General features: G+C 35.5%; 5 protein-coding genes across 14 annotated transcripts; 2 read left to right on the top strand and 3 right to left on the bottom strand.

Annotated features, from left to right (window-relative positions):
* Positions 1-136: 136 nt before the first annotated feature.
* Positions 137-3,124, bottom strand: LOC105683055 (chromobox protein homolog 1-like). Of its 3 annotated transcripts, none has more exons than XM_012395371.3 (3): positions 2,968-3,124; positions 1,694-2,030; positions 137-1,463 (listed from the first exon to the last, which is right to left on the bottom strand). In XM_012395371.3, exons 2-3 carry the CDS (start codon positions 2,022-2,024, stop codon positions 1,240-1,242), a joined length of 555 nt encoding a protein of 184 aa, XP_012250794.1. In that variant the 5' UTR covers positions 2,025-2,030; positions 2,968-3,124; the 3' UTR covers positions 137-1,239. The 3 variants fall into 3 exon arrangements, with proteins under 3 accessions (XP_012250794.1, XP_012250777.2, XP_012250802.1); XM_012395354.3 differs by lacking the exon at positions 2,968-3,124 and adding an exon at positions 2,715-2,937; XM_012395379.3 differs by lacking the exon at positions 2,968-3,124 and adding an exon at positions 2,156-2,661.
* A 228-nt stretch (positions 3,125-3,352) lies between these two features.
* Positions 3,353-5,996, bottom strand: LOC105683260. The gene is made up of 2 exons (XM_012395739.3): positions 5,185-5,996; positions 3,353-4,799 (listed from the first exon to the last, which is right to left on the bottom strand). The coding sequence occupies exons 1-2, from the start codon at positions 5,521-5,523 to the stop codon at positions 4,521-4,523; spliced, it is 618 nt and encodes a 205-aa protein (XP_012251162.1). The 5' UTR covers positions 5,524-5,996; the 3' UTR covers positions 3,353-4,520.
* A 160-nt stretch (positions 5,997-6,156) lies between these two features.
* On the top strand, positions 6,157-8,433 carry LOC105684170 (Golgi SNAP receptor complex member 1). 2 transcript variants are annotated; one of them, XM_012397334.3, is made up of 5 exons: positions 6,157-6,328; positions 6,753-6,928; positions 6,998-7,179; positions 7,324-7,392; positions 7,536-8,433. In XM_012397334.3, the coding sequence occupies exons 1-5, from the start codon at positions 6,295-6,297 to the stop codon at positions 7,777-7,779; spliced, it is 705 nt and encodes a 234-aa protein (XP_012252757.2). In that variant the 5' UTR covers positions 6,157-6,294; the 3' UTR covers positions 7,780-8,433. The 2 variants fall into 2 exon arrangements, with proteins under 2 accessions (XP_012252757.2, XP_048505939.1); XM_048649982.1 differs by lacking the exon at positions 6,157-6,328 and adding an exon at positions 6,415-6,475.
* Positions 8,434-9,508: 1,075 nt separating this feature from the next.
* Positions 9,509-19,757, bottom strand: LOC105684141 (protein strawberry notch). 7 transcript variants are annotated; one of them, XM_012397290.3, is made up of 14 exons: positions 19,608-19,757; positions 18,974-19,076; positions 18,654-18,755; positions 18,453-18,473; positions 17,711-17,953; positions 17,281-17,415; positions 17,059-17,199; positions 16,002-16,948; positions 15,632-15,912; positions 15,197-15,561; positions 13,581-14,964; positions 13,018-13,331; positions 12,643-12,768; positions 9,509-12,465 (listed from the first exon to the last, which is right to left on the bottom strand). In XM_012397290.3, exons 1-13 carry the CDS (start codon positions 19,626-19,628, stop codon positions 12,662-12,664), a joined length of 4,164 nt encoding a protein of 1,387 aa, XP_012252713.2. In that variant the 5' UTR covers positions 19,629-19,757; the 3' UTR covers positions 9,509-12,465; positions 12,643-12,661. The 7 variants fall into 7 exon arrangements, with proteins under 7 accessions (XP_012252713.2, XP_012252721.2, XP_012252731.2 ...); XM_012397298.3 differs by having other exon boundaries at positions 17,726-17,953; XM_012397308.3 differs by lacking the exon at positions 19,608-19,757 and adding an exon at positions 19,358-19,593.
* Positions 19,758-20,187: 430 nt separating this feature from the next.
* On the top strand, positions 20,188-24,666 carry LOC105685147 (histone-lysine N-methyltransferase PR-Set7). The gene is made up of 3 exons (XM_012399006.3): positions 20,188-20,548; positions 20,697-21,156; positions 21,257-24,666. Exons 1-3 carry the CDS (start codon positions 20,539-20,541, stop codon positions 21,465-21,467), a joined length of 681 nt encoding a protein of 226 aa, XP_012254429.2. The 5' UTR covers positions 20,188-20,538; the 3' UTR covers positions 21,468-24,666.
* The last annotated feature ends 72 nt before the right edge of the window (positions 24,667-24,738 follow it).

Below are 24,738 nucleotides of genomic sequence, written 5' to 3'. Positions count from 1 at the left end.
CAATTCTGCAGTCAACAACTACCAATCGATGTAGAAATGTTGGGAAGGCTAATTAATTACCAGCCAACTGTTCTTGTGCTTTAAATCATATGATCAGCAGACTCAGTAAAGGAAAATGTAGGTGAGCATGGAGAACTTATTTTCATATACAAATTTATTTTTTAAATTTCAACAGAAGTTTCATCACTACCTTCTAGGTACTTTATTCGAAATCACGATAACTTATTTAAGTAGAATGTTATTCAATGTACTACAGTAACTGACATAACTCTTGGAAGATACCAACCATCGGCACAATCTGATACAAATTTTAGAAAAAATATTGTGTAATTTATTAAATGATTCAAAATGGTATTGCCTAAAAGTCGATAGTCGAGGACAAGTAGTTATTTGAAATTATAAAAGAATAGTTCACAATCTTTGAAGTCGTCAAAGGTTCTCTTGTGAGACAAGCAACATCTACGACGCTGTTTTTACACACATGTCATCTATTAATCATATAATGTTAAGACAATATTAGGTAATGCAAGGAATCAAATACGGTAGTATTAATAAAAAACAATAAATGATGCATCATGCTTAGATTCATATTCAAAATCGTGTGAATGATAGAGAAAAACGAACTCGATTCGCATATGAGTAACTGGATTATTGGCTCCATGCTTTTTGATGCATGCCACTTCGGGACTGTAAATGGACAGATCTGTACTTCCAAAATGTATATCTATCGTTTGTGATCACATGGCATGTGTGCATCATACCATTAGGATAAAACGAGAAGTAACACGAGCGTCTAGCTGTGTGTGTGTGTGTTGAGTTGAGCGTCACATAGAATCAGAGTTCTACATAAACAGTCAATAACCTTTCTTTCATTTTTGTAGAAATATCATTGAAATACTTATTAGAGTAACAAATGATATGAGTATTGAAAAAAAGGAAAAAAAATGGATTTTATTAATCATACTTAACGTAGAAACATTGTGTGGTCGTTGTCAGAATTTTCAATTTAAACATGGAATGGCATATGCCTATTTGAATAGCCGCACGTTACACGAAAAACTAAACAATCAATGCCTCAAAATTGATTTCTTTTTTATGAATCCAAACAACACCAACGGTAATGGGGTCCTTACAATGAGTTATACATAGAGCTTATTTTACATGCTAAATGCGGCATATTTTAAAACGAGCAGTGTAAGACAAGCCTGGCTTGGATTTTTGGATTTGAGCTGGTAATTGCTACTCAGGATCTGCTTTATTATTTTCTTCGTCATTGGTAGGACTATGCCAGGTTAGACGTTCTTCGTAAAATCTAATTACGATTTGTGGACATTTTTCATTCGCTATTCGCGCTGGTACCAGATCTGCATCATCCGTACCTTTCCATTTCATTAGAAACATTAATTCCCCACTGGAATCTGTTGCACCAATAATTCTTTCTGGATCCAAATTTCTGTCAAATCCTGTAAAATAAAGTGTTGTTCAATTCAAATGTTGAGTTCTTTCATTCTTGTGAAATTCTAACAACGCTTTCAGTATTTTAAGCTAAACAATGAACCACATGCGCACTTGATGAATGGATATAATTAGTCACTAAACCACACTTGGAACGAGTTCTCTTTGGACAATATTATTAACCAACCGAATTCCCGAAAAAATACCTATCATGAATTAATTGAGTTAACTAATTCACCTTCAGGTTTCTTTTCTTCGGAAACCTTTTTTTTAGATGGAGCTGTTGGAACTGGTGTGGATGAACTTTTCCGTTTTTTTACTTCTTTTTCTTCTTTTTTTCCAGAGCTAGCTGCTTCTTTTTTTTTACGTTGTTCCTCGAACTGAGCTATCAAGTCAGGACAGTCGAGGTTTTCCTCTGGCTCCCATGTGTTTTCATCATTACTGTACCCTTTCCATTTGAGGAAATATTCGATTTTCCCTTTGATTACACGCCTGTCTAATACTTTCTCAACGCTGAACTCTTCTTCCGTCTCTCCTTCTAAGGCAGGTGACTCCTTAGTCTTGCTCATTTTAGTCTGCAAAAAAAATGTTAAATGATGCCTCAAATAACTGTTGGTTATTTATAATATTTCAGCAATGTACATATTTTTTAATACTTCGGAAATACAAGCAACACCCAACTTTTTTGTTTACTACTCACAAATAGCACCTCAGATGTGAGACACTGTAAATGGATGGGATTGCATTAACAGTGTCTTTCACTGGTCAAAAAGTGTACATTGAGTTTGGTTTCATCTCCCTCTTGACGGAAAGAAAAGAAAGGGCAGAAAGCGTTACCATGAGCTACGTTACACCAAATTTAGTCCAGTGAAAAATGCCATAACAGACGTTCAGAACTTTGAATGGCGCCATTTGATGGGGTACGTATTACCGGCCTGTTTTTTCATCGTTGTTTTAGGTTGGAAACAGTCGTGTGAAGTAAATTCAATAAAAACCCAAAAAGTCTACAGTTTTGCATTGCATCACGTGTATCGTATTCAATATAGGTAGTACGGTTGGTAGACGTATAAATTTGATGAATCGATGCAACATTAAATTGTTACCGCCTAAACATAATATTCGACTGCATGACGCAAATCGGCAGTTCTCATTTATGGCTGGAGATTGATTGCCGAACTATCTTATAAAAGGTTTCTGGTTGAGCAAAGCGGATGTATACCAAGCAGATTCAAAAAAACAAGTAATAACATTAGCAATACCTTCATCATCAACACAACGCGTCACATCAATCACAAGTCACACTCAACAATAATCAAAATGGCTGGCCGCGGTAAAGCCACGCCAAGCGCAAGGAGGAATCTCGAATCTCTGCCAAGCGGGTTAAAGGTTTACCATAATATCTCAGGACCTGAGACTTAATTAGAGCAACTGAAGAGCTTTCACGCTATCCGTTCAGTATATCTCATTATAGATCGTTAAACAACTATTTAATTTTCCGGATAAACTACTTACAGTTCAGTATCTCACCGTAGTCGTTTTTTGCCTCTTGCCACGCTCGAGTCTGATCGGTAGTTGCCGCGGAATTCGAAATCCATAGACTAAAGCCAACAGAGAACTTCAACTTTGACACATTTCTAGTTTAGCCAAGGACAAGCCACTCGCATAAATAGCGCCACTTTCAAGCTGTTATCCATACTCGAGAAATGGGATTTCTCCGGATTTCTGCACACTAGAGTCCTAATTGTACCCTAATCGTTATCCTACGAATCCTACGGACTCGACAGCACACGAAGCAATAGTAAAAAAGTGTCCTTTATATCTGATCTTCAAATGAAAAAGTCAGTCGATAAAATTTCTTTTTGTAAATTCATTTTGTAAACAATAAAACAAATATCTCTATACTCGAGCAAGTGATTTTATTGATGCAAATTATAGATGAAATATTAATCACAAAAATGATTATTCAAAAAAAGGAATATTCAGTTATGGGAACCTGATTTTTCCCACATTGAATGCTAAAAGTACTTTTCAGCGCTGTTGCATTTAATCTGGTTGCTTCTGAAATTCGATTCTTAACGTTGATTCTTGTAAGAAAATGATGCTCTTTGATTTTTGCAGACATCACGCAAAATATGTGAAGTCATTTTTACATACATATAATATTTATGCAACAGTTCAAAACTGTATAGAAAAAATTGCCCTTAAATAGGCAGAGTAGGTGAAAAAGCTACAAGGAATACGTTGAGATCAAATTGATTTTACATTGATCAAGACATACTATCTAAAGCTACCTCTCTCCTTAAGTCTAACATAGTTGCCATTAGGTCGCCAAATGTATTCGTTATATCACTAAATTAAATAGTATTAGTAGTATATAAATATTAAATTAATGAATATGTAATTTTAAGCCAAAACTGTTGGCTCATTCATCTTGTTTAGGTACAAATGTATACTGATTAGTCAAAATTGAAGCAAGGAGCCGGCATGGTATCTGGTTCAAAATGCAATTTCGTTTGCCTCATTGATCGATTTAAATATTGATTGTAATAAAACATGGTTTGAAACTTTGTACGGAATTCTCATCTGCCCGCAGTGTCGTTTCTATACGTAGTAGTCTAAAGTAATTATTGGCAATCCAAAACAGAACAGAACTTTTCACGTCATTATCATTCAAATAACTTTAACTATTATTTCAACGATGCTGTGAATTGAAATTAGAACTAGTAGTTAGCAGTAATTAAAAAGAAGAAACTGAAACGCTCAAAATTCAGCTTAATTGACTTCAATTAAAAATGTGAACATAATCTCCATGACTATAGTAAAACTATACCATAATCATATTCTTACTCAGTCAACTCCCATCTATCCTCCATGAAACATGTACGTCAAACTTGCGATAATTCTGAAAATCTCCTAAATCTGCTTGTTGTATTCTAAAAGTCGCAGCATTCGACAATATGTCTTGTTTAAAACTCAAGTTTCTTTGCTCGCAAATTTTGAGAACTTGATAATAAATACCAAACAATAAGTAAGTGCAAATAGCGCAATAGAATAGTCTTATAAATTTATCTGAATGAGGTAAAACCATTAGCCTTGGTTAGTTGGAATGGTTTGCGTAACTTGTGTTCCATACTGGCAAGTTTGTGCATACTAGTAGAATCATCGTTCTCTTTCTCAGCAGAATTACTCCAAGCACATCTTGGGGACTCTATGCCAAAGGGACTATATAGTTTTGTCGGTGTCCTGCCCAACAAATGACGAGAACGTGTTTGTGGTGTTGCAGAAATTGTAGGGGAATGACACTCTTCCAAACGCTGTCTTCGACGGGTTGAACTTCGGAATTTCTAAAAATAAAAAGGATAATTTCAACATGCGAATACTTGAAAAAGTCTTGCAAAGTAACATACAGCTGCTGTGTACCAAAAAAGTCCACAAGTCCATACTTTATAACTCTCACTCCTGCATAAATATTTTACAGTAAATTTTACCTCTGTTATCTTAGAAATAAGGACTGGAATTTGTAAAATAAGATTTGTCAAAATGCACGAGGTAGTAATCGTTGATGCACTACTCTGCTGATGGCAGCTTAATATACAACAAAGACCTCATTTTCCAAATCAACATAATGCTACTTATACTATCAACTTGAATCAGTATTGATTCATTGTGTCCATAGACAAACTAATGCAAATTAAAAATTTAAAAAAAAACTATAAATTCTCTACAAACCTGAGAAATTGTTCCGAAAGTTGTTCTGACAGAAGAGAACGTCTTCGACAGTTTTTCAGCACCGTTTCTGAACACCCTTCTCGAATCGGCTGATACATTGCTCAGACTCAAATTACTCCATCCTTTCTCGGGAGTCAAGGGTTCAGACTTCTCCTTGGCATCAGTACCTTTGGAGATACTTCGATCCTTTTTTGATAAATTATAGGGGCATTCTTGGTCAAAACGATCCTGTAGCCTTTGTCGTAAATTTCTTGATTCTTTCGGATCATCAAGACTGTTGTTTGCAGCTAAAGCTGACCGATGAAACGTGAAAGATATACTTCTTGAGTCTGGTCTCATTCTTGCTAATTATTTCGACTCTTCTTTTTTAAATGATAGAGCTCATCAAAACGTAAATCCTGCGTACGCGTTCCAAAGCTATTAATGTCAACGCAGCCAGTTGCCAATGAACGCCGACCCGCTTTAACGGCAAGCTCCAACGATATAGCCACCAAGCGGGAATTAACGATTTTTTGGGCAACCTAAGGGGTTGTTCGAAATGTTTTTTGATTTACTTATAAAATTATACTACTATTCGACGTTATCGATTGATTTCGGATGCGTTTGATGCCTATCAAATTATTACAAGCATAGGTAAAATCAAACCAATCTTCAGTCAACGCTAGATTTGATGAAATTATTTGAATTCTGCTGTTCGTTTTGAAAAGTTCAGCGTTGACTGAAGAACGAGTTCAGTGCGCAAGACTAGCGCCATGGAGAAATAGGTAGCCCTCTATCCTCTGAAGCTTTCCGATTGGAAAATGCATTTCGCTACATTACTATGATTGGTTCATATTTAAGATTTAATGATGACTCGCCATTTGACTGAACATTGACTCGCCATCTCACTCAAAGTGCTCATGGGCCTTTGTTCCAACCTTTTTCAGGGCTTCAGGGTTCAGCCAATCAGTTCTTGTATTTTGTTCGCAGTGCACTACAAATCGTGTACAGCACATACATATCACAGATTCATATGCGTATGAACGTACGCACGGAGGGGGTACGCGTACGTATGGTACGCTATGCATGAGAGAATCGTGAATCGTAGATACTTAAATTATTTTGAGTAAAATGGCAAATTCGATGGGTGCTGTTGGATGGGAAGGTATTTTATAATAATCTAAATTACTGGCTCACTAAAATCGCATAATACCAACCGATTATGACCTGAGCTGCTAGTTTCTATGTAAATGGTAATATTGAGAAATGTTTTCTCTGAATTTACTCCACCATCATCCGGAACTTTTGACAGGTCTAGAATTGTCACCTAAATTGACCTAAACTGCCGACTTGAATGGCAAATATCTTATATTGCTCATTCAAACATAATGACAGGGCGATTCCATTTTCAGTTGTTGCCGTTCTTTAAATCTGTTCTTATGTTGTGATAATTGCAATGTATACTAATGAAAAACAGATATGTCATCCATTAACAAACAAATGGATTGTTTTAGTCAACAAAGAAACAAGATATAAAAGTACCAAATTATCACATTATTTTACTTACACCTCGCATCTCGTGATTACAGATTTAAGAAAACAGGCTCGACACCTTGAAAATGAGATCGAAGCAAAACTTGTCGCATTTAACAAATTGGGCGTTAATGCAGGATCTATTCATGCAAGTAGCGATACAGTTCCCTTACTTGATGAAGAACACGTTTTTGAAAATATGGCCACCGAGATAGAATCTTTGGTAGCAAAGGTAAGTGAACATATTAAAGCTACCTGTAATTGTGTTGGTTTAAATAAAAATATTACTGATTTGTTACAGCTGTCAACAGTAAATGATCGCATGGGAGAAATAAAACCAAATGGAGCTCCTATGCTGCATACGATGCAACGTCATAGAGAAATTTTAAAGGATTATAAGCTAGAATTGAATAAAACTCAAACCAACTTTACTGCAAAACGAGATAGAGAAGATCTTTTAGGAAGTGTGCGAAAGGAAATTGAGTATGAACTCTCGTTTTCAATATTCAAGCATACATTCATAAATGCATTTATCATTAATGAATATAACTAACTACTTGAGTGTAATGCTAATAATGTCATATCAATCATCCAGGATAATCAGGTTTTTGTTTCTTTGAATTTCAGTAATTATAAAAGTGGGAATGGTCTAAACAGGAGGGAGCAGTACTTGAAAGAGAGCCAACATTTACATAAGTGAGTCATACTGTTGATAATGAAAATTCATAAAATTTGACAATAAACTTACCATGACTCTTCTAAACTATTGAGTAGAAAGGTATCGAACAATCGTAATTTCTACATTACCGAAATGATGTCTAAATCCTTGTTTGTTACAGCTCCGATAGACTGGTTAATGACCAAATAAGTATAGCAGTGGAGACGCGAGACCACTTAGTATCTCAGCGGCATACCTTTAAACGAATTCAAACCCGTTTCAACGATATCTCCAATCGGTTTCCAGCTGTTAATAGTTTGCTACAAAGAATAAACATACGCAAACGTCGTGACTCGATCATTTTAGGACTGATTATTGGATTTTGTACGTTTCTAATGTTACTGTATGCTTTTGGTTCATCATAAAATTTTAGGAGGTGTAACCAAACATTGGGTGTATATAGATTGGAAAAAATAGGAAAGTACATTGCCGCTAGTTTTTTTTTTTCCCATGTATGTTGTATGGCAGGATGTTTCAGAAATCAGTGTTTTTTTCGTAAGTCGAGCACATCCGATATGTGAAAAATCTATCCCCATATTGCGCAATTGAACGAGTGCCAAAAGTCATTGTTATTCTGAAAATATTTTCAATTCGTCCAATGATGGGACATTTTTTTTCATTATATGTACCAAGTCCGGGTTAATTTCATACCTATTAATTCACCAGTGCCAAGCTTTTCTTGGCCATTCACTACCACTGTATAATTATGGGCGCACAATATTTTTTCATGCGCAGATCTATTCCATGTAATTGGTGAGTGATTAAACAAACTTACTCTCAGGAGACTTGGTGATTTTTTTTATCTTGTATTGTTGATGTTTACTTATTGAATTTATATCTTTTTTCCATTCAAATTAATTATAGAGGCTACTCGAAATGTACACATGAACACAGCCTATGTTAGATTTCCGTAATGGAATAGTTTATTGAAATGATTCGGTAAGTACATTAATGTGCTGGTGATTATGTATCATATGTAAATATAGCAGACTGAAATAAAGAGTACACATAATTTTTAATTTGGTATATCAACCTCTGTGAAGCTAGGGAATGAAAATCATAAATCTCGTGTGATAAATGTTTAAGAGTTAGCTTATCAAAATGTTCTTTGCAGCTCTTTCACCATTTCTACGGTCAATTCATGAATTCTTATTCAATTGCGAACGTATACAGAGGTAATTATGTATACATATCATAAGGGGTCTTTGGTTCTTTTTTCATTCCATCGAGAACTGACAATGCAGTTGATTGTGACCAAACTACCTATACATGTATATGTATAGAAATACCGATATTGGATTTCATGGCTTGTTTTTTGCAATTTGATCATAAAGCCCAAAGCAATGCCAAATATAAAAAACGTGGGTACCAGTTCGTAGTAATTATACATCTGAGTTTTGGTGGAAGAGTTAATTTTTACAAACTATTCCGAGTGCATATCTACTCGTCCAGATTTTTCGTTTCTTTACAGAGTTTTCGACTGAGGCTGAACTGGTGCAGTGTGAATATTTTCCTCTCTTGCTTTAATCGAAAACACAATTAGACATTAAAATGACAAAACTATGAAATCGTACTGAAACACAGCGTGTTTGACACCAGCACAGAAACTGAGAAATTTCTGATAAAATTTTAGTACTGTCATTGTTAGGACAGCTAAGGAAAATTCTTTGAAATTTGAGTATCCGGAGCAGACGTATGTTCAACTGGATAAAAATTTCCTGAGGCAATGCTCTTGCGATAAAAGGGGATCATGCGCTACCACTCACCTGCTTTTTTGTTCAATTTTACCTCCAAAGACACGGGCACTCAAAGAGTCTGTTCAATACTTCCTGAAGCTAAGAATTTAGAAAGATCGTTTTGCATTACCCATTAAATTTTTAGAGAAAATAAAATGTCTGGTCGATACTGGTAATTTGGCGAGCCATTTCAAAATAATAGCACAAGAGCCATCTTCATAGGATTATATGATATATATACCATAGCGCTTCTGGAAAATAGGTCTGGAATTTCACGATTTTTTCTACAATGTCGAGTGAAACCGCATCAAACCCCTATTTGGATGAATCTGAAGAGTAGGGTCAGTGTACAACTCAGTTTTCGATCTATATGCTTGTTATATTTCTACAAAGGTGCTAAAGACATCACTCGCCTGGTGCTACTTTTTCTCTAAACAACAAATTAAGTTACAAAAGTGAATATCACATAAAAATATTCAGTTGTGTGCCGGAAACAGTTTTGAATACTTAATATTCGGTACGGCATAAGTTTCGCATCAAAAAACGATAGATACACGTTGATGTATAATCTTAATACCAATTACATGAGAGGAATATACTGATGTACAGCGATGTTTTCAGAGACGCTTTTCTAATTGAAGAAAAAGTAGCATTTAATGAGTTGTTTGCTAAACACTCATTTTGCGTTGCAATTCATACAAACACCTAGTATACACGACGGGTATTATTATGAATATAAATATATCATGTTCAGCATATCTAACATTAATAGTAATCATTGTTGATTCATTAGATTTATATTATATAGTAGTATACTAAACCATACTGTTGCCCACTATTGCCTACATATGGTACCTTAAACTTGAGCTCAATCCTGGGTGGACTTTTTGCATGGTTCAGGCCAAACGCATTGTATCTTCAATTTTCAACTCCTGCAATTCCATACTGCAGTCAATTGCTTGAACTACAATACGGAATATGATAGGGTTAAAATGTATAAGACAGGATGTATAGCTTTTGGCGTGTCCCTAAGTTCAAGGAAATAATATTTGTAGGCTGCTGAAAAACTTTAAAAATATTTTCACATCGTATGGACAGACTGGTTCATACGCTCATATCATTGTATACCTATATCTGAATAATAAAGTTTCTACGCTAAAGGAAGATAACTGCATAAATATTTTTTTCTAGTCCATGGCGAAGTGAAATATAGAAAAGTTTAATAGCCAATCAGGAACTAATACTGATGAAATAATTACTTCATAAGATACAGAGAGTACAAGATTCTGAAAGACGATTTGATATCAATTATCATTCAACCTTTTCGCAGAGTGTGACCTCCAGTTAATCTCAAATACCTAAATTAGTTTCTTGGTTTTTGTCTTCAAGATTTACTTCATAGATATTGAAGCGATTAACAATACATCTTAGCTTTTTTTACAAATCAAGCATTGAGTTCTAACAAGATATGATCGTTCGTTGAGTAGGAATAAATTAAACACTAAGCTAGGGTGTAGTTGTTACCGTGAATGACCGAAATTAGAGAATGTCGACTTTCACCGGTGAATGTCAACAGATGAATGTGAAAGATCGAATATTTCATTACATTGTTGTACATTCGGACCCTCTCCGGTGTGTATCGCGACAGGCTCTGCATGGTGAATGTCAACATTTACCGGTGTAAGTCAGAAATAAGAGTATTCAGCAAATATTTCAGACATACACTCCTCGACCATGTGAATGTTGACATTCACCGGTGAAAGTCGACTTTCTCCAGATTTCGGTGTTTCACAGTAACATAGTTACGAGAATGAAACCTCTGCTCGGAAGAATGTTGTAGATGGTGTTTCTTGAATATGCGAGTTATGAAATTGTATGGATGAGAAATTCAATTCTATGAGCGATTACCAATCGACTTTTAATTTCTATTTTTCAATCACCGCAAATATTTCATCATTCATATGAAACTTTGTATACTTAATAATGTAATTGTTTTCAGTATAGTTATTAGATTTGGCCTGTTTATAATTAGTCATCAAATCAAATCAAACATGGCAAGTTTGGTACAGTAAATGATCAAATTAGATGCTGTTTTACCGTATTCGGGTGTACGCCATTTATGGGGCAAGATCCAGCGAAATGCACAGCCAAAGTGAGTTTATTGCGACCTATCTAAATGACAAATAATGATAAAATGAATAGAAAATGAAAAAGTATCAATGCTCAGTGATGGTGTAGCTAATTGTTATATCGAATGTTCCTGCTTGCACAAATTTTTTGCTAAGAATAATCATTTAATTAAGTTTAAGAATGTTTATTACTTTTATAACAAAGTACGTTGCGAATCCTTAGTCATCTACTCTAATTACATCATCTACAAGAATCTAATAAACTGAGAGTCACATTCTCTTATATTTTGGTACCTAACACACTTTTGGACACACTCTTAGATAAGACTAATCGTATACTTTTGCTAGAAGATAATAGCTACGTGAAAGAAATCGGCGATTCGTATGTAATTCATTCTGCACCATGGCAACGAATGTCGCAAATTTCGGTTCATATATTGTCGCTAACATTGAAAAAGAAGAGTGAAAAAACGGGAATGAAGATGAGAAATAGGATAGTGGGTATTAGAAGTCAATAAATAAAACGGTATTTGTGATAATTGCTGAGTCAATTTTCATGGACAAATCTTTTGGAAAGTCTAGAGAGTAATAAACTCTTTTGACGTAAAAAGCAGAAAATTATTTGAAAATATCTTCCTTGGTATCTGAAGAACAATATTGGCTCAAGACTTATCTTGTCTAGCAAAAGTTTACACGTGTTTATACCCCAACAGATATCTTATCATTGAACATTTTGAATCTTTTAGCAATAATAAATCTGCTATTCAATCTGGTTTTGTAGTAAAAAGTTGATGATAAATAAGGATCTCCCTCAAATTATCAATTTTGGCTATTCCTAAATGTGAATCACAAATTAGAAAAAAAAAGAAACAAACAACATTGATATAAATATCCATCTCAAATAACGTCTGTTGAGCACTGCATACATATTCGTATACAGTGAAAGATTCAAATTTGAATCTAAGTAATTATCTCCATATCGTTATTTCCTTCAATTTGTAATAGAAAAAATTTTTGGTGCAAATTACATTACGCAATTCACATACCATTAGATTCTACGAGGAATCTATACAGTTATTCTCTTATAACGATGATGGAATAAGCATGGCAGACATCGATTCCACATCCCGCACATGGTCAATAACGCTTCCATGTATATAGTTTTTTTTTTTTGGTCCTTTGATACCTGGAATTGGATATCTTATTACGTCATAGACGTTCGTTTTCTTGACAGAAGGTCCGTAAAACTACACTCGTGATAAAGAAACGATGTTTTTCTGGGCATGGTGAAAAATATTATCATACAATGGTGGACAAGACATATTGGGTATGTTATGAAGCTGAAGTATTATTATATACATACCAATCACAAAGCTATCTCCTCAAAACGTCTGCTCTTCAGTTTTCTCAGCATCTGATGAGAGAGCTTCGCGCAAGGACTCCATACAAGATTTCGGAATTAACGTGCCTACTATTTTTAGACTCTCATCTGTAAGGAACGTTTTTATAATTGCATTAGTTCCGAACTTGTCAAACTACAACGTAGATTCATCTATTTTGAACTGAGTTCATACAATACAACTTAATATTAGTTTTGTTTGAAAGGTTTGAAATATCAATCAATATTGTGTGTACGATAAATATTCGCCACAAAAATCAGCCAAATTCCTATGAGGTTTACTGTGAGCCAAATCGAATACTACGAGCCTATTGATATTAAATTTGAAAAACAACGTACCTGTCCTTAGCCTCACGACTTGCATCTTGGAATTATGACCAGATCTCACTGCGAGTACATTTTCAACTCTGCTCCACACGCTCAAGACAGATCCTGCAAGTACATTGTAAGAACGCCTGCGGAGACCGACTTCGCAATCCAAACCCAATGTGGTGTTCTTGCAATTACCCCGCCAATAAGCATGAGAGCACGTGTCAACAGATGCATCATATTGCTGAGTCCAATGGGGTTCTGCTTCTTCGGTGGTTACTTTTTTATATTTTTTTTCTAATTCACCCAATGACTCTTGTCTCAACTGTAGACCTGTGTTTGGCCTAAGAAGGAACGAAATTGACAAAGTTTTGAGAAGGCTGCATAGTATCGAAAACAATTGCGAATGGAGAAACAGGATTTGGAATTTTTCTGAAACTCAACAATGGCAGAAAGTCCCGAGTCAACACAACAACAAAAGATGAAGGGAAAAGATTTGAATCAGGTTATAATTCAATTTGGATTTCATCAGCCTTGTTAGATTTACAAATATATTCCAAAAACGAATTTGAGATGCTGCAAATAATTCTCACCTGTAAACGGTATACAGTTGATCTTTTTTGTTTTCTACTTTTTTCTTTCCACTGTCAACTGCAACGGCTAGTATAGCTGTTTGTTTTCCATTTCGAATCTGATGACTGAGGTAGAAGCCTTCATTGGAACCAGTTAATGAAGACCACCGATCAAGAGCTTCGGTCCAACTCATTCCTCTTTCAACGTGAACAATGTGCAGTTCTGTTGGCGCAATACCAGTGGCATGTTTTCGTAGAAATCGGTATAGTTTAACCCTTTTAACGTTTTCACCAGAAGTACCCAAGTCGAGAATACCCATGTCAAAACGTCCCGTCTTCTTTGCTTGCGTTATTATCGCATTCAGAGTATCTGTGAAATACTTGAAAAGTCTGTTTTGCAAATCCACTGGCATTCCCAAGATCCTGTTGAGAAACTTGGACATATTGTTATAATCTTTGTCTAAAGTGAGGACTCCTGGCATATTTTCACTATTGATAATTAGTCCAACTCCCACTAAAGCGTCTGCAACGTCTTTGAAAAAGTCTCCTTTGTAATCTTGTGGCGGTGGTACCAATGGCGAGTCATAACCCATTATAGTTTTCATGGTTGCTTCTAACGCAGTTCTACCATATTTGTTATCGATGTTGAACTGCGATAAGTCTCGCGTTTCCGTAGCTCTTCGATCACCGTGTGTCAAAGCACCCAAGCTTTCTAAACGCTTTGCAACAGTGGAAGCGAATCTTCGTTCTCCGGCTAAATCCGATATCAAGAAGATATATTCAGGAGCATTCACTTGATTTGATCTATGAGTTCTGCCAAACTGTTGAATAGCTCTGTCTGCACTCCATGGTAGCTCCAACGTTATGTGTACTCTACGCATTTGATTTCTAGCCCTCCGATCACTTTGTAAAGAAATACCACTACTGGCTGCTTCAGAAATTATGGCAACAGTTTTTTCACCATCCATAAACCTTTGTTTTTCTGTTAAGTTTAAAGTTTCTAGTGGAACGTCAACTTCTGATCGAGATTCATATTGAATCGCGCCATCCTCAGTTTGGACAACTCGACCTTTTCTGCCAGTCATTTCTGCAACGTTCTCAGGACCACCCAACTCGTCGATGAGTTGATCGAGCGTGTTTGGTGGTAATTTTTCGCCAAGAGCTTCGATTTGGGCTAGTAATTCTTCCTTGATACTGCAAGCTCGTTCTATAGCATCACGAGGTGGAGCTTGTGATATTGTTGGACCCATACCAGGCATCCCCATAATACTATCACCATTACGTTTATTTTTGTTATTTGACGTTTTATTTGCAAGCATTGACTGAATTTTATCTTGTGTGCTGAGTCGTTTCTTCGGTGATTTTTTATGCTTTTTTCCTTTCTTCTTTCGTCTGTCCCAAGGATCTGTACAAAAACAAAATAAACCCAAACACGATCGTTATCGTGGATGTTGCGAAATAAATACAATGGGAGCTTATTATAAATTCCTGGAAAGTATAATGGCGTAGCAGCAGCGCTGGTATCATTTCTCAACAATATGTTTATTCGGTTCGCATGATTATCTATGTGCAGATTATCAATCAGGAGAAATCTATTGTTGGTGATTGAAACTTGGCAAATAATGAGTGATGCTTACCTGCATCAGAATCGCTATCGCTGTAGAAGGGATTGAAGTCAGAGCTAGCATTACTTTCATCATCACTGTGATTTTCCTCTTCAGTATCACTACCCGAGAGTTTGAACTCGGATCCAGAGCTACGACCACCGCCATTTCTATCATCTTCAGATACATCATCGTCAGTGGACCAGGTTTTTACCTTCTTTGAAGCTCTCTGGGCTGCTTGACGAACTGGCTTTCTTTTACCTGTGGAACCACTAGCTTCCTCCATATCTCCATTATGCAATTTTCCTGACTTAGGAGGCTCTAATCCAAGTAATCGGTGTATTCTGTTTCGGTCAGGTGCTGGAAAGTGTTTTTCTACCAACGTTTGAAGTACTCCTCTGAAAAAAAAAAATAATTGGATTATTAAAATTAATCAACTTTTCAATCGAAGTTTAGTCAAAATCTTACTTTGCAGTTGATACAAAGTCACTTAGTTCGCCATCATCCCTTTCCAATTGTTCCAATGTTCTTGCTTCACCGGTAGATTGTAGACCAATTACAACACATTTGCCACACTTTACCGCTTCTCGAGCTACGGCGACTGCATGTTTAACTTTGGCAGCAATACACAGGTATTTGAAAAATCTTTGATGAGAAGACCAAAACTGACCCCACATTGTTTTCTTCATCCTGTTTTCTGCATCAATCAATTCCGCAGCTTCTTGAAATTTCTGCATGGCTTCAACCCACTGAAACCACATTAAACAACTGAATGAAGAATATTCATAAAATTATGGTGATTTTTCCTCACAGATGCTACTTGAAATTTTGGGCTTACCAATCTGACAGAAGTATCGTAGACTCTGGTGAATTCCTTAGATAGCGGAACTTCTTCTATTTTGAATGCGACCCCGTGGAAACTAAGCTGCCTGGCTATATACATTCCTCTCAACTTCATATCCATGGCTACGATTTCCATTGCGCCTACACCTCGTTTTTCAACAGCAGCAATGAAATCTGTAAACTCTGGAAAAGGTGTACCTTCACCCCACATACCGCATCTCACCATGTAAGCCATATTTCTCGGCTCAGATGCACCTGTGGCTGAAGCGTAGACAACTCTTGCTTTAGGTAATTTATTCTGGAGTTCAAGGACGGTGAGACCAGTTTTTGTTGGCTTGGAACTACCGGTAGGGCACAGATTCTTTGCTCTGTGACACTCGTCGAAAACAATAAGTCCATCAAAGTCTTCTCCGCACCATTGGAGTAGTTGTTTCAATCGACTTTTGTATTTGCCTCCACTTTGTGATGACTCTCCAATGAGAGCTGAATAAGTACTGAATATCACTCCTTTTTTAACATTTCCATTTACAGCTGATGATATTTTGGCGTATTTAAATTTATTTAGAGGGTGTACTTCGATCTTGCCAGCTCCTATATCTTTCAAGTCACGTTCAGCATCATATTTCAAATCATTAGACACAGACACCCAGATCGCTCGTTTTCTGCCTCGTAGATAATTCTCAAAAATTATTCCAGCTATTGTACGGCCTTTGCCTACTCCAGCTCCATCTCCTATGAGGAAACCGGCTCGCGTACCATCCGGCAACAAATGTTCATGTTGCTGTGATGCATAAGTTATGGATTCTAACTGCAATGCAGATAACGCGCCTGAACGGATGATTTCTTCAGGTATAACAACTTTGTACCATACATCAGTTGGCTCTACACTGGATAAAGAGGCGGTTTCTACGACAGGATCAGGATGCTTTCGTCCAAGTTTTACTGAAAAAGAAGCATTTGAAATAATAAAATTGTCACGTTAGATGTTAGAGTTTTGTTTCAATCACTAATTCATTGAAAATGAAAATGAAAAAACTGTCTTAGCATCTTACATTTGGTGGGCATGTAGTCAGCATAGGTTTCAGCTACTCCCATGTCCTCATCATCCACTTCTTCCTCTTCGGGCAGCGTGGGCTGCATGTTCATTTTCCCAGGATCCCCAGAGTTCATCCACAACTGTGAGACAGCTTTACCTGGTGGGACAAAAAATAAAAGCCAGCACTGATTATTTGTAATAAAAAATTAGTTAATTTCAACGATTCAATTATAATTACCAGATAGTCCTCCAGACCAATTCTGATGCATTCCGTTCTGGGTAAGGAAATGTTGTAGCATAAGTGGGCTCAAACCAGTCATGGATCCAAGACCCATTAAACTATTCATTCCCATCATACTGCTCATTTCCATTGCTAGTCAAATGATAAAAAATCTCAAATTAGCTTCTATTGGGGAAGAATCTTATAACATTTATTCAATAAAATTGAAGGACTTGGTACAATTCGATGATATAGATTGTAAATTAATAAGGCTACTTTTGATTCAAGCCATTCTAACAAAACATGCCTGTCTGATTGAATCAATCACGAGTAACAATTAGTTGATGAACATGATTTACATGATCTACATTGAAGAATAAGGACATACTTGAATACCTTCACCAATTATTGATAGTCCAATATAAAAAAAGATAGAAGATGAACATACCAGAGGGTGACTTACTCTGTTGGAAAAAGGCAGCGGGGTTGAAACCTGCAAGGCTAGCAAGGCTTGGTGGAAATCCATAAGGATTATTCGCTGGCATTTGACCAACCGGGCCCATCCCGCCAGCCCCCATAAAGGCTGGAGTTCCTTGAGAGCCTCCAACGCGAACCATCTCATAGCCTGGAGCTGTATTACTCTTTGTCACTAGACCACCTGGGATTTTATTGGCATATTTTTGGTTGAGTACTGAAATAAACAACACAGTGCTTTGAAATAAAAATATAATTTTTTCAATAAATCATAGTGGCCTAGGTAACAAGAAAGAAAGATAATTTATTCATAATTTTTATCTACGTTTGTAATGGTATGCCTACGTCAAATAGGAATGGTTCAAGTACTAAACCAGTAAGCTGTATTATTTTAACATTATGATATGGGTTTGTTAGTCAAGTGAATTTTTATATTACAGTTTTAAGAGGCAATGAGGCATATGCAAGGATGTTATTCAATTTGTCCCTACCACGAACAATATAAATGTGCTGATAGCCGCAAGCTGAGACTATCCACATACTTGTGAACTTTTGCGATCATGAAGAATTGTAATAGCTTACATCATTATGTTTTTGAGACAACTGAATCAGATATTATAGTTATTGAATGTTTCATGCAATCCCAAAGCCTGGGTTTAAAATTCAAAGCAATAACTTAATCATGTTATGAATTATATGGTTCATTTGATACTCACATGGTGGAGGTTCCATGAAAGCTGAGCATGAAAAATTTGTGAAAATATGATCAATTAATAATGTTTTGTGATAAAGTTTGTACTATTTGAATTATTATTTCAGTTGGTGAAATGAAAAAATCATGGATACTGAATACGGGCAACAAAAGATTGTATTAAGATGCTGATATAAATAGTTGAGGCTGTGTTCCTTCTACATACTGCTAACTCCGCCTTGTCCTTTGATCAAAGTAGCTGGAATTGCAGGCTTTTCATCCTTGACACTACCAATTCCCGCTGCAGTCGCCAGATCTTTACCACCACCTATTGCATGCAAGTGACAAAAAAAAGTTTTCACTCAATTCAAATCTTCCGTTCCAGAACATTGCTAGAAAATGTACATGAGTTTGACAAGATTAATTTAAATGGAACTTTTCCGACTGACACAATCAGGTGAAAAAGATATGTGCGATAAAAAGACAACCCTCGCAGAGTTGAATGATCCATAAGGATTAATTGATGAAAATTTTTGGAAGGCTTACCTGGCACCTCAATCTTATCTGGGTCTTCATCATCGTCAAAATCACTACCACTACCTGCGCTGCTGTCTTCGCTGACTTCCTCAGCTTTGTACCTCTTTGTCGACTGCAAAATACAAAGAAAAGTTTGAATACAAGAATTTGATCTCAATTGAATTTGAACGAATATTCAATTACTCATTCATATTGATTAAATCACGGAAACATTGAAAAGATTGAATGATACTGCAGAAAAAAATTATATCCAATTGGTTATGTCACATGAGTGCCAACCTAAAGTTATTTTTTGAATCTATTTTTTTCATTAAATAAACGATGAAACAAAGGATTAGCATTGACAGATGATATAGGGTGACATTTAACATGAATTATTAATCGTGCACCCACCATAATCACTAGTAAAGTTTATGAAATATGTAATATTCATAAGCGGACACTCTAATGAAATAAAATAAAAATGCATCCAAGAAGGCTCGCGCGGCTTCTTTGACCGCGGTCCATCAAAATATAAAAATTTCAGTGTATGTCTATCGATGTTTTACACAACCCATGCGTTTTGATGCTGGAATTGACTCTGAAATTCGTCAAGTATTCTTATCATGTGTCAACTCAGGTTAATTTTTGTGTAGTTACTTACGGTTCGTTTCGGCCTGGGCATTTTATCAAGAAGATAGTTAAATTCTATACTCTTTTAACCCGCACAGCTCCCGCCATCTTGGGTTTCCAGACCCACAATGCACCACTTCATATACAAAAACATAGGCATCGAGTATCTAGTATCCCCGTTAGCACGGGGGCACGGGGTTTCCAGCAGAATTTAAAATGTCCGCGTTAAAAAGAGAAAGAACCGCACGGTGCGCTGCCGTACATAGATGGCTTCTATAAAAAAAATTTTGCAATTTTAATCAAGGGTCAAGAATTATTAATTTTGAGATGCCTTATGAGTTAAAATTTTCTACATAGAAGACAGAAGGAGATGGTACAAGGGAAAATTGAAATAAAAAATAACGCTAGACGACAAATCGATTCGTTCCAAGCGTTGTTGCAGTGGCGCAACCTCTTCCGTCAGTTTCGAACCCTACCCTCTGCCTCCACTACACAAGTCCAGTGTCACACCACCGAAGACAGCTCACTGATATATAACTACACTATGCATCCCTTCCCAAAACGAACCCTCCCTTTCGTCCACCAATCAAATTCAACGCGTCGGTTCGTCTACGTAACGACTGGTAGCGACTGAGAGCAACAGAGAGCAACAGAGAGCAAAGGAGGAGGTCCTCCTTTGGTTATCAATTTTATTATTTACGTTAATGTTTACAATGTTTCACTAGTTGAAAATTAATAATTTTCCGTCTCCGTGGATCAATTAACCACCGGTGACGGTTTGTGGTCAGAATTTTGTTTTCTTAAGGTGGAAAGCGACGTCAAGATTGAAAAAATTTGAAAATAATGCCAACAAATCACTTAGTCGTCGACGCTACCAATATTTACAAACATTTAAAGTTCTGTTACGTTGAAATATACTCACAATAGGAATCGTCTCACCTGCATCAAGACCAATCATCGACATGGTAAAAGGTGGGTTTTATTGTCATATGGATGACCCTTTTCACTCATATATTTCAACGTTTGTCAGGCAAAGTGTGTTTGGTTATGTTTTGAGCTCATATTCCAACACCATTTTTTGTTCTTCAATTCGGGTAATATGTCGTTTATGCATTTATAGCATATACAACCGTAAGGGCTCCCAGTGCGGCATTTACCAATATGCAAAATTCAAGCAAAAAGGCACCAAAGAAGGGACGTAAAAAATTGATCTCTAATATCATTGGCAATCAAGATCCACTTAAAAAAGCTATCGATCAGACAAATCATAAATTAACTGAATATTTTCCTGTTAGAAGAAGTGTTCGTAAATGTAAAAAGACTGTTTTGGAAGAGCAGCAACGAGACTTAGAGAATAAAGTACTGTGTCAGGTAGAAGATGGGTTGAAGATTAAACATTTTGTGGGAAAAGGTAGAGGAGTTGTTACAACCAGAGAATTTCATAAAGGGGAGTTTGTTGTCGAGTATATCGGCGAGTTGATTGACCAAACTGAAGCTAGAAAAAGAGAAGCAGAGTATGCTAGAGATCAGAATGCGGGTTGTTACATGTACTACTTCAAACATCGTAATCATCAGTATTGGTGAGTATAAGTGGTATAATTTCTTAAAATATCACAATGTCCCAATGTCAGTGTTTTCCCACAATAATTATACCTGGAACTATCTACAAATTTGTTATAGCGTTGATGCAACGGCAGAATCAGACAAATTAGGTAGGTTAGTTAATCATTCTCGCAACGGAAACCTGATTGCCGGTGTGGTGGAAGTTGGATCTGTGCCACATTTAGTTCTTACTGCAAAAGAAAGCCTACCCAGTGGTGTGGAAGTGACCTATGATTATGGCGATCGTAGTCGAGAATCCATTCGCAATCATCCATGGCTGGCATCGTAACGAGAAATTCCATCATTGCTTGATAAGTAAAATTAGTCGAAGTAATTATTAACCTGTGAGCGTATTTGCAGTTCTAAGTTATTGTTTTAATTAATGTAATTGAAACGGGTTTGTCCAAAAAACTGTCTCAGAGACAAAGATTGCAGAGATATCTAAGTATATCTTCTAACCACTGATTCATCATCATATTGTACACTTAACTTTGACTCCTAATTCGTCAAACTCGCAAAACATTTTTGAATCTGTCTTGTATGTTCAGTTTAATGACGATCATACGTGCGTGAAAGATAGATCATTCGTCTGTTTACAAACGGATTCTAATTGTGAACATTGACAACCAAAATTTTGTTCAATTTTTGTTAGAATTTCCTTCTTTTTTATTCTGAGTTTTTACTTCTCTTTCATGTCTTACATATGGCTATTCATCACCACACATGTCTGAACGATTATTTATTGCATTTTTGTTTATTTAAAGATTCTTATCTATCCATGTATCAATATAGTACCATTAATGATATTATTTACGCGTACATCTTGTTACTACATATTGCGATTAGTTTACTATTTGTATATGCCTTTTATTTCTAGCAATTTCGTAATTCACTGTCGCAATATTTGATTTCATTACGACTATATTTTAACAAGAATAAATGATGTATCAACAATTCATAGGAATAGAGCGCTTTATAAATCAATAACAATAGGTCAACCTATGATTATTTTTGTGAGATTCACATACAAACTGATTCATTCTAAGGTTCCAATTCTGCTTCTAATATACAAGGGTATAAACAATATCACCTAACCAAATGACCTATCATTTTAATCTTGAAAGTGTGATCAATTGTGGAGTTGATGAATATGTTTCAAACCAAATGCTGTCAATTAGTAGTTGTGTTATACGCTACTGTTTATTACTTTTGAGTTGCAATAATTCTGGCTGAAATCCCTGAGAATAGGTAGATGAAAACTGAGTTCAGAGTGTTTTAAATAGATGTCATACAGACGTCAATTTTATAGGTCTGCTTCATAAGCTTGCTTATTTATCCATGTTTGACTGAGCTCCAACTATCCTCTATATCAAATTCGGGCTCTATAAAATTCAATGATCTACAAATTATGTAATTGACGCAACACAACAGCAATGTAAAGAAAATAAATTATTAACAGCTCGACACGTGAGTAGAGGACTATTTTGTTTTTTAATTTTGTCTGACAGAGAGAGCTATTCACTCGTACAAAATTTCTGTACAATTTCCAAATCAGCCATGTATATCCAGAGGGTCGGTATCAAATCAAACCGTACTTTTTTGTTATTCTTCCAAACGTGTGATAAAGGCGTATTTTGTAATTGCTGACTACGGGTTTGCTATCTCTGATTGATAAATTTAGATTCATATAGGAGAGTCTACACAGTTCCTGCAAATACTATAATAAGTAAAGTAGTATAATTGCGGGAATTGCCCTGACTGTGCTGTGAGATCCAAAATTCGTTTAAAAAGAGAATGTGTCAGCAACTACTAAAAACAGGTTTCTAATATGACTGTTGTTTTCAGAGACATATTAGCATTTGTATGGATAGTTTAATTAAACTTTATAAAGCTTCTCATAACATTATTTTTTCTAGGTGAATCGTAATCATTAGCTTAGTATACAAACGTGTATTTTTTAACATCTAAAAATTTGACTACTGAACTGCCCATTGTGTTGAAATTATATTTACCAAAAAATGTAATAATCCACTATCAAATTGTAGATATAACCAATCGCATCGAAATTCTTATTATCAATCTGGCCGAACAAATAGAACATAACTCATTATTGATTTCTTAACTATAGAAAATTTCATCACCTCTTCCTGTCTTAATACAATAATCAGTTTTTGTTTGGTATTGGCCCATCAAATAAATCTAAATCTAGTGAATAATATATCATTTTCATCACAATTAGTGGTGTATAGTATTAATAAGTTGGCTATATGTGTATTCATTTAGGATAATTTAAATTTACCAGTAATTATCGCAGTAATACTATATGTTCGTGTAATTACAAAAATATCCACCTTTTTTCGTTTTGTGTTCATCACAGAAAAAGTTAATTCTTAGTTGGAACAAGTTCTCCTGTAAGGCAAATACACTCTAGCTAATTTGCATGGAAAACTTAACAGGGAATTCTCTGTCCTATTTAATCGACTCTTTTCCTGCAAGCATGGGTCTTTTGTGTCAGCTTGATTTCTATCCATGAAAGTTATTTATTATTTCACAATAATCAAATTATAGACATCTTTCACAAGTTTTAAAGGATACTCATTGATTTTGTTTGGAATATTTTATAATTACTAAAGATTAAATAATTTTTGGACACAAAGAACTCATGTTTAGAAAGATTAGATGTGAAAGGGCTCTGACCACTTCTAACTCTTTTCCACTTACGAATATTGAAAAACGAAAGTGGAGCTCAGGTTGCTCAAAATCACAATACTGAAATCATTTCTTTTACTCTTCTGAATATTCCTCAATTGGGCCAATTGACAATAGCTTCTACAGGGCATAATATCGTACATAATTGTATGCTGTGAAATAATGTATGTAGATTTAGTCTAGTATGCATTCAACTGTTGAAGTCAGAGAAAATTTTGTTGTTAAAATTAGTAGCAAACAAGAAAATAAATCGTTAGTTAGATAGGAAAAGATTTAGTATTGTTACCACTTATTCTCCTTGGTTTGTAAACCTTATCATTTTCTACGGAATTACATCCTGCAGAAGTTTTTTTTTTGGTAGCCCCACTCAAAGAATATTCATATCACTACAAGTCAGTAACTTCCCCATGATGATTAAATCGAAAAATTAAATGGACGTTTTTCCTGATCTCCTCAGTATCCATCCATATTATGGTATTGCAAACATTGATGAAAATCGTTTAAAATTTGATTCCAACATATTTATAGTACTTTTAATTCCCATCATCCGATTAAGTCCACTTATAAAGTATAATAAACCCATAAGGTGTAAATTTTCGATCAATGATGCTTTGGTGGGATACTTTGGTGGAATTTAGTCAATCATTTAATTATGCCAATGATATACACTTTTGGAAGAAAATTGTGTTTGTAAATAAGCAAAATGTTATAATCTTATCAAAATTCTGTAATATTTCTGGAAGTCTTATGCCTTATAATAAATGCAAGAAGATTATGTATTCCTTTTCTTTTGGTATAATATTAATGCATTTCAGAAATTTGTTTTACAGGATACTTAAATTCTGCAGAGT

The sequence above is a fragment of the Athalia rosae genome, chromosome 2 (genome assembly GCF_917208135.1).
Source record: "Athalia rosae chromosome 2, iyAthRosa1.1, whole genome shotgun sequence".
NCBI lineage: Eukaryota > Metazoa > Arthropoda > Insecta > Hymenoptera > Athaliidae > Athalia > Athalia rosae.
This window is presented reverse-complemented; position numbering and strand designations above follow the sequence as displayed.

Coding starts and splice junctions, on each gene's coding strand:
- LOC105683055 (XM_012395354.3), bottom strand. Junction 1,464..1,693: donor CGAAGAAAAGAAACCTGAAG/GTGAATTAGTTA, acceptor TTTATTTTACAG/GATTTGACAGAAATTTGGAT.
- LOC105683260 (XM_012395739.3), bottom strand. CDS start 5,523: ATGAGACCAGACTCAAGAAGTATATCTTTCACGTTTCATCGGTCAGCT. Junction 4,800..5,184: donor CTTTCGGAACAATTTCTCAG/GTTTGTAGAGAA, acceptor TTTTATTTTTAG/AAATTCCGAAGTTCAACCCG.
- LOC105684170 (XM_048649982.1), top strand. CDS start 6,430: ATGTTTTCTCTGAATTTACTCCACCATCATCCGGAACTTTTGACAG. Junction 6,929..6,997: donor TAGAATCTTTGGTAGCAAAG/GTAAGTGAACAT, acceptor GATTTGTTACAG/CTGTCAACAGTAAATGATCG. Junction 7,393..7,535: donor GAGAGCCAACATTTACATAA/GTGAGTCATACT, acceptor TGTTTGTTACAG/CTCCGATAGACTGGTTAATG.
- LOC105684141 (XM_012397290.3), bottom strand. CDS start 19,628: ATGCCCAGGCCGAAACGAACC. Junction 15,562..15,631: donor GACTTTGTATCAACTGCAAA/GTAAGATTTTGA, acceptor TTTTTTTTTCAG/AGGAGTACTTCAAACGTTGG. Junction 14,965..15,196: donor CGATAGCGATTCTGATGCAG/GTAAGCATCACT, acceptor GTTTTTGTACAG/ATCCTTGGGACAGACGAAAG.
- LOC105685147 (XM_012399006.3), top strand. Junction 21,157..21,256: donor CATCGTAATCATCAGTATTG/GTGAGTATAAGT, acceptor AATTTGTTATAG/CGTTGATGCAACGGCAGAAT.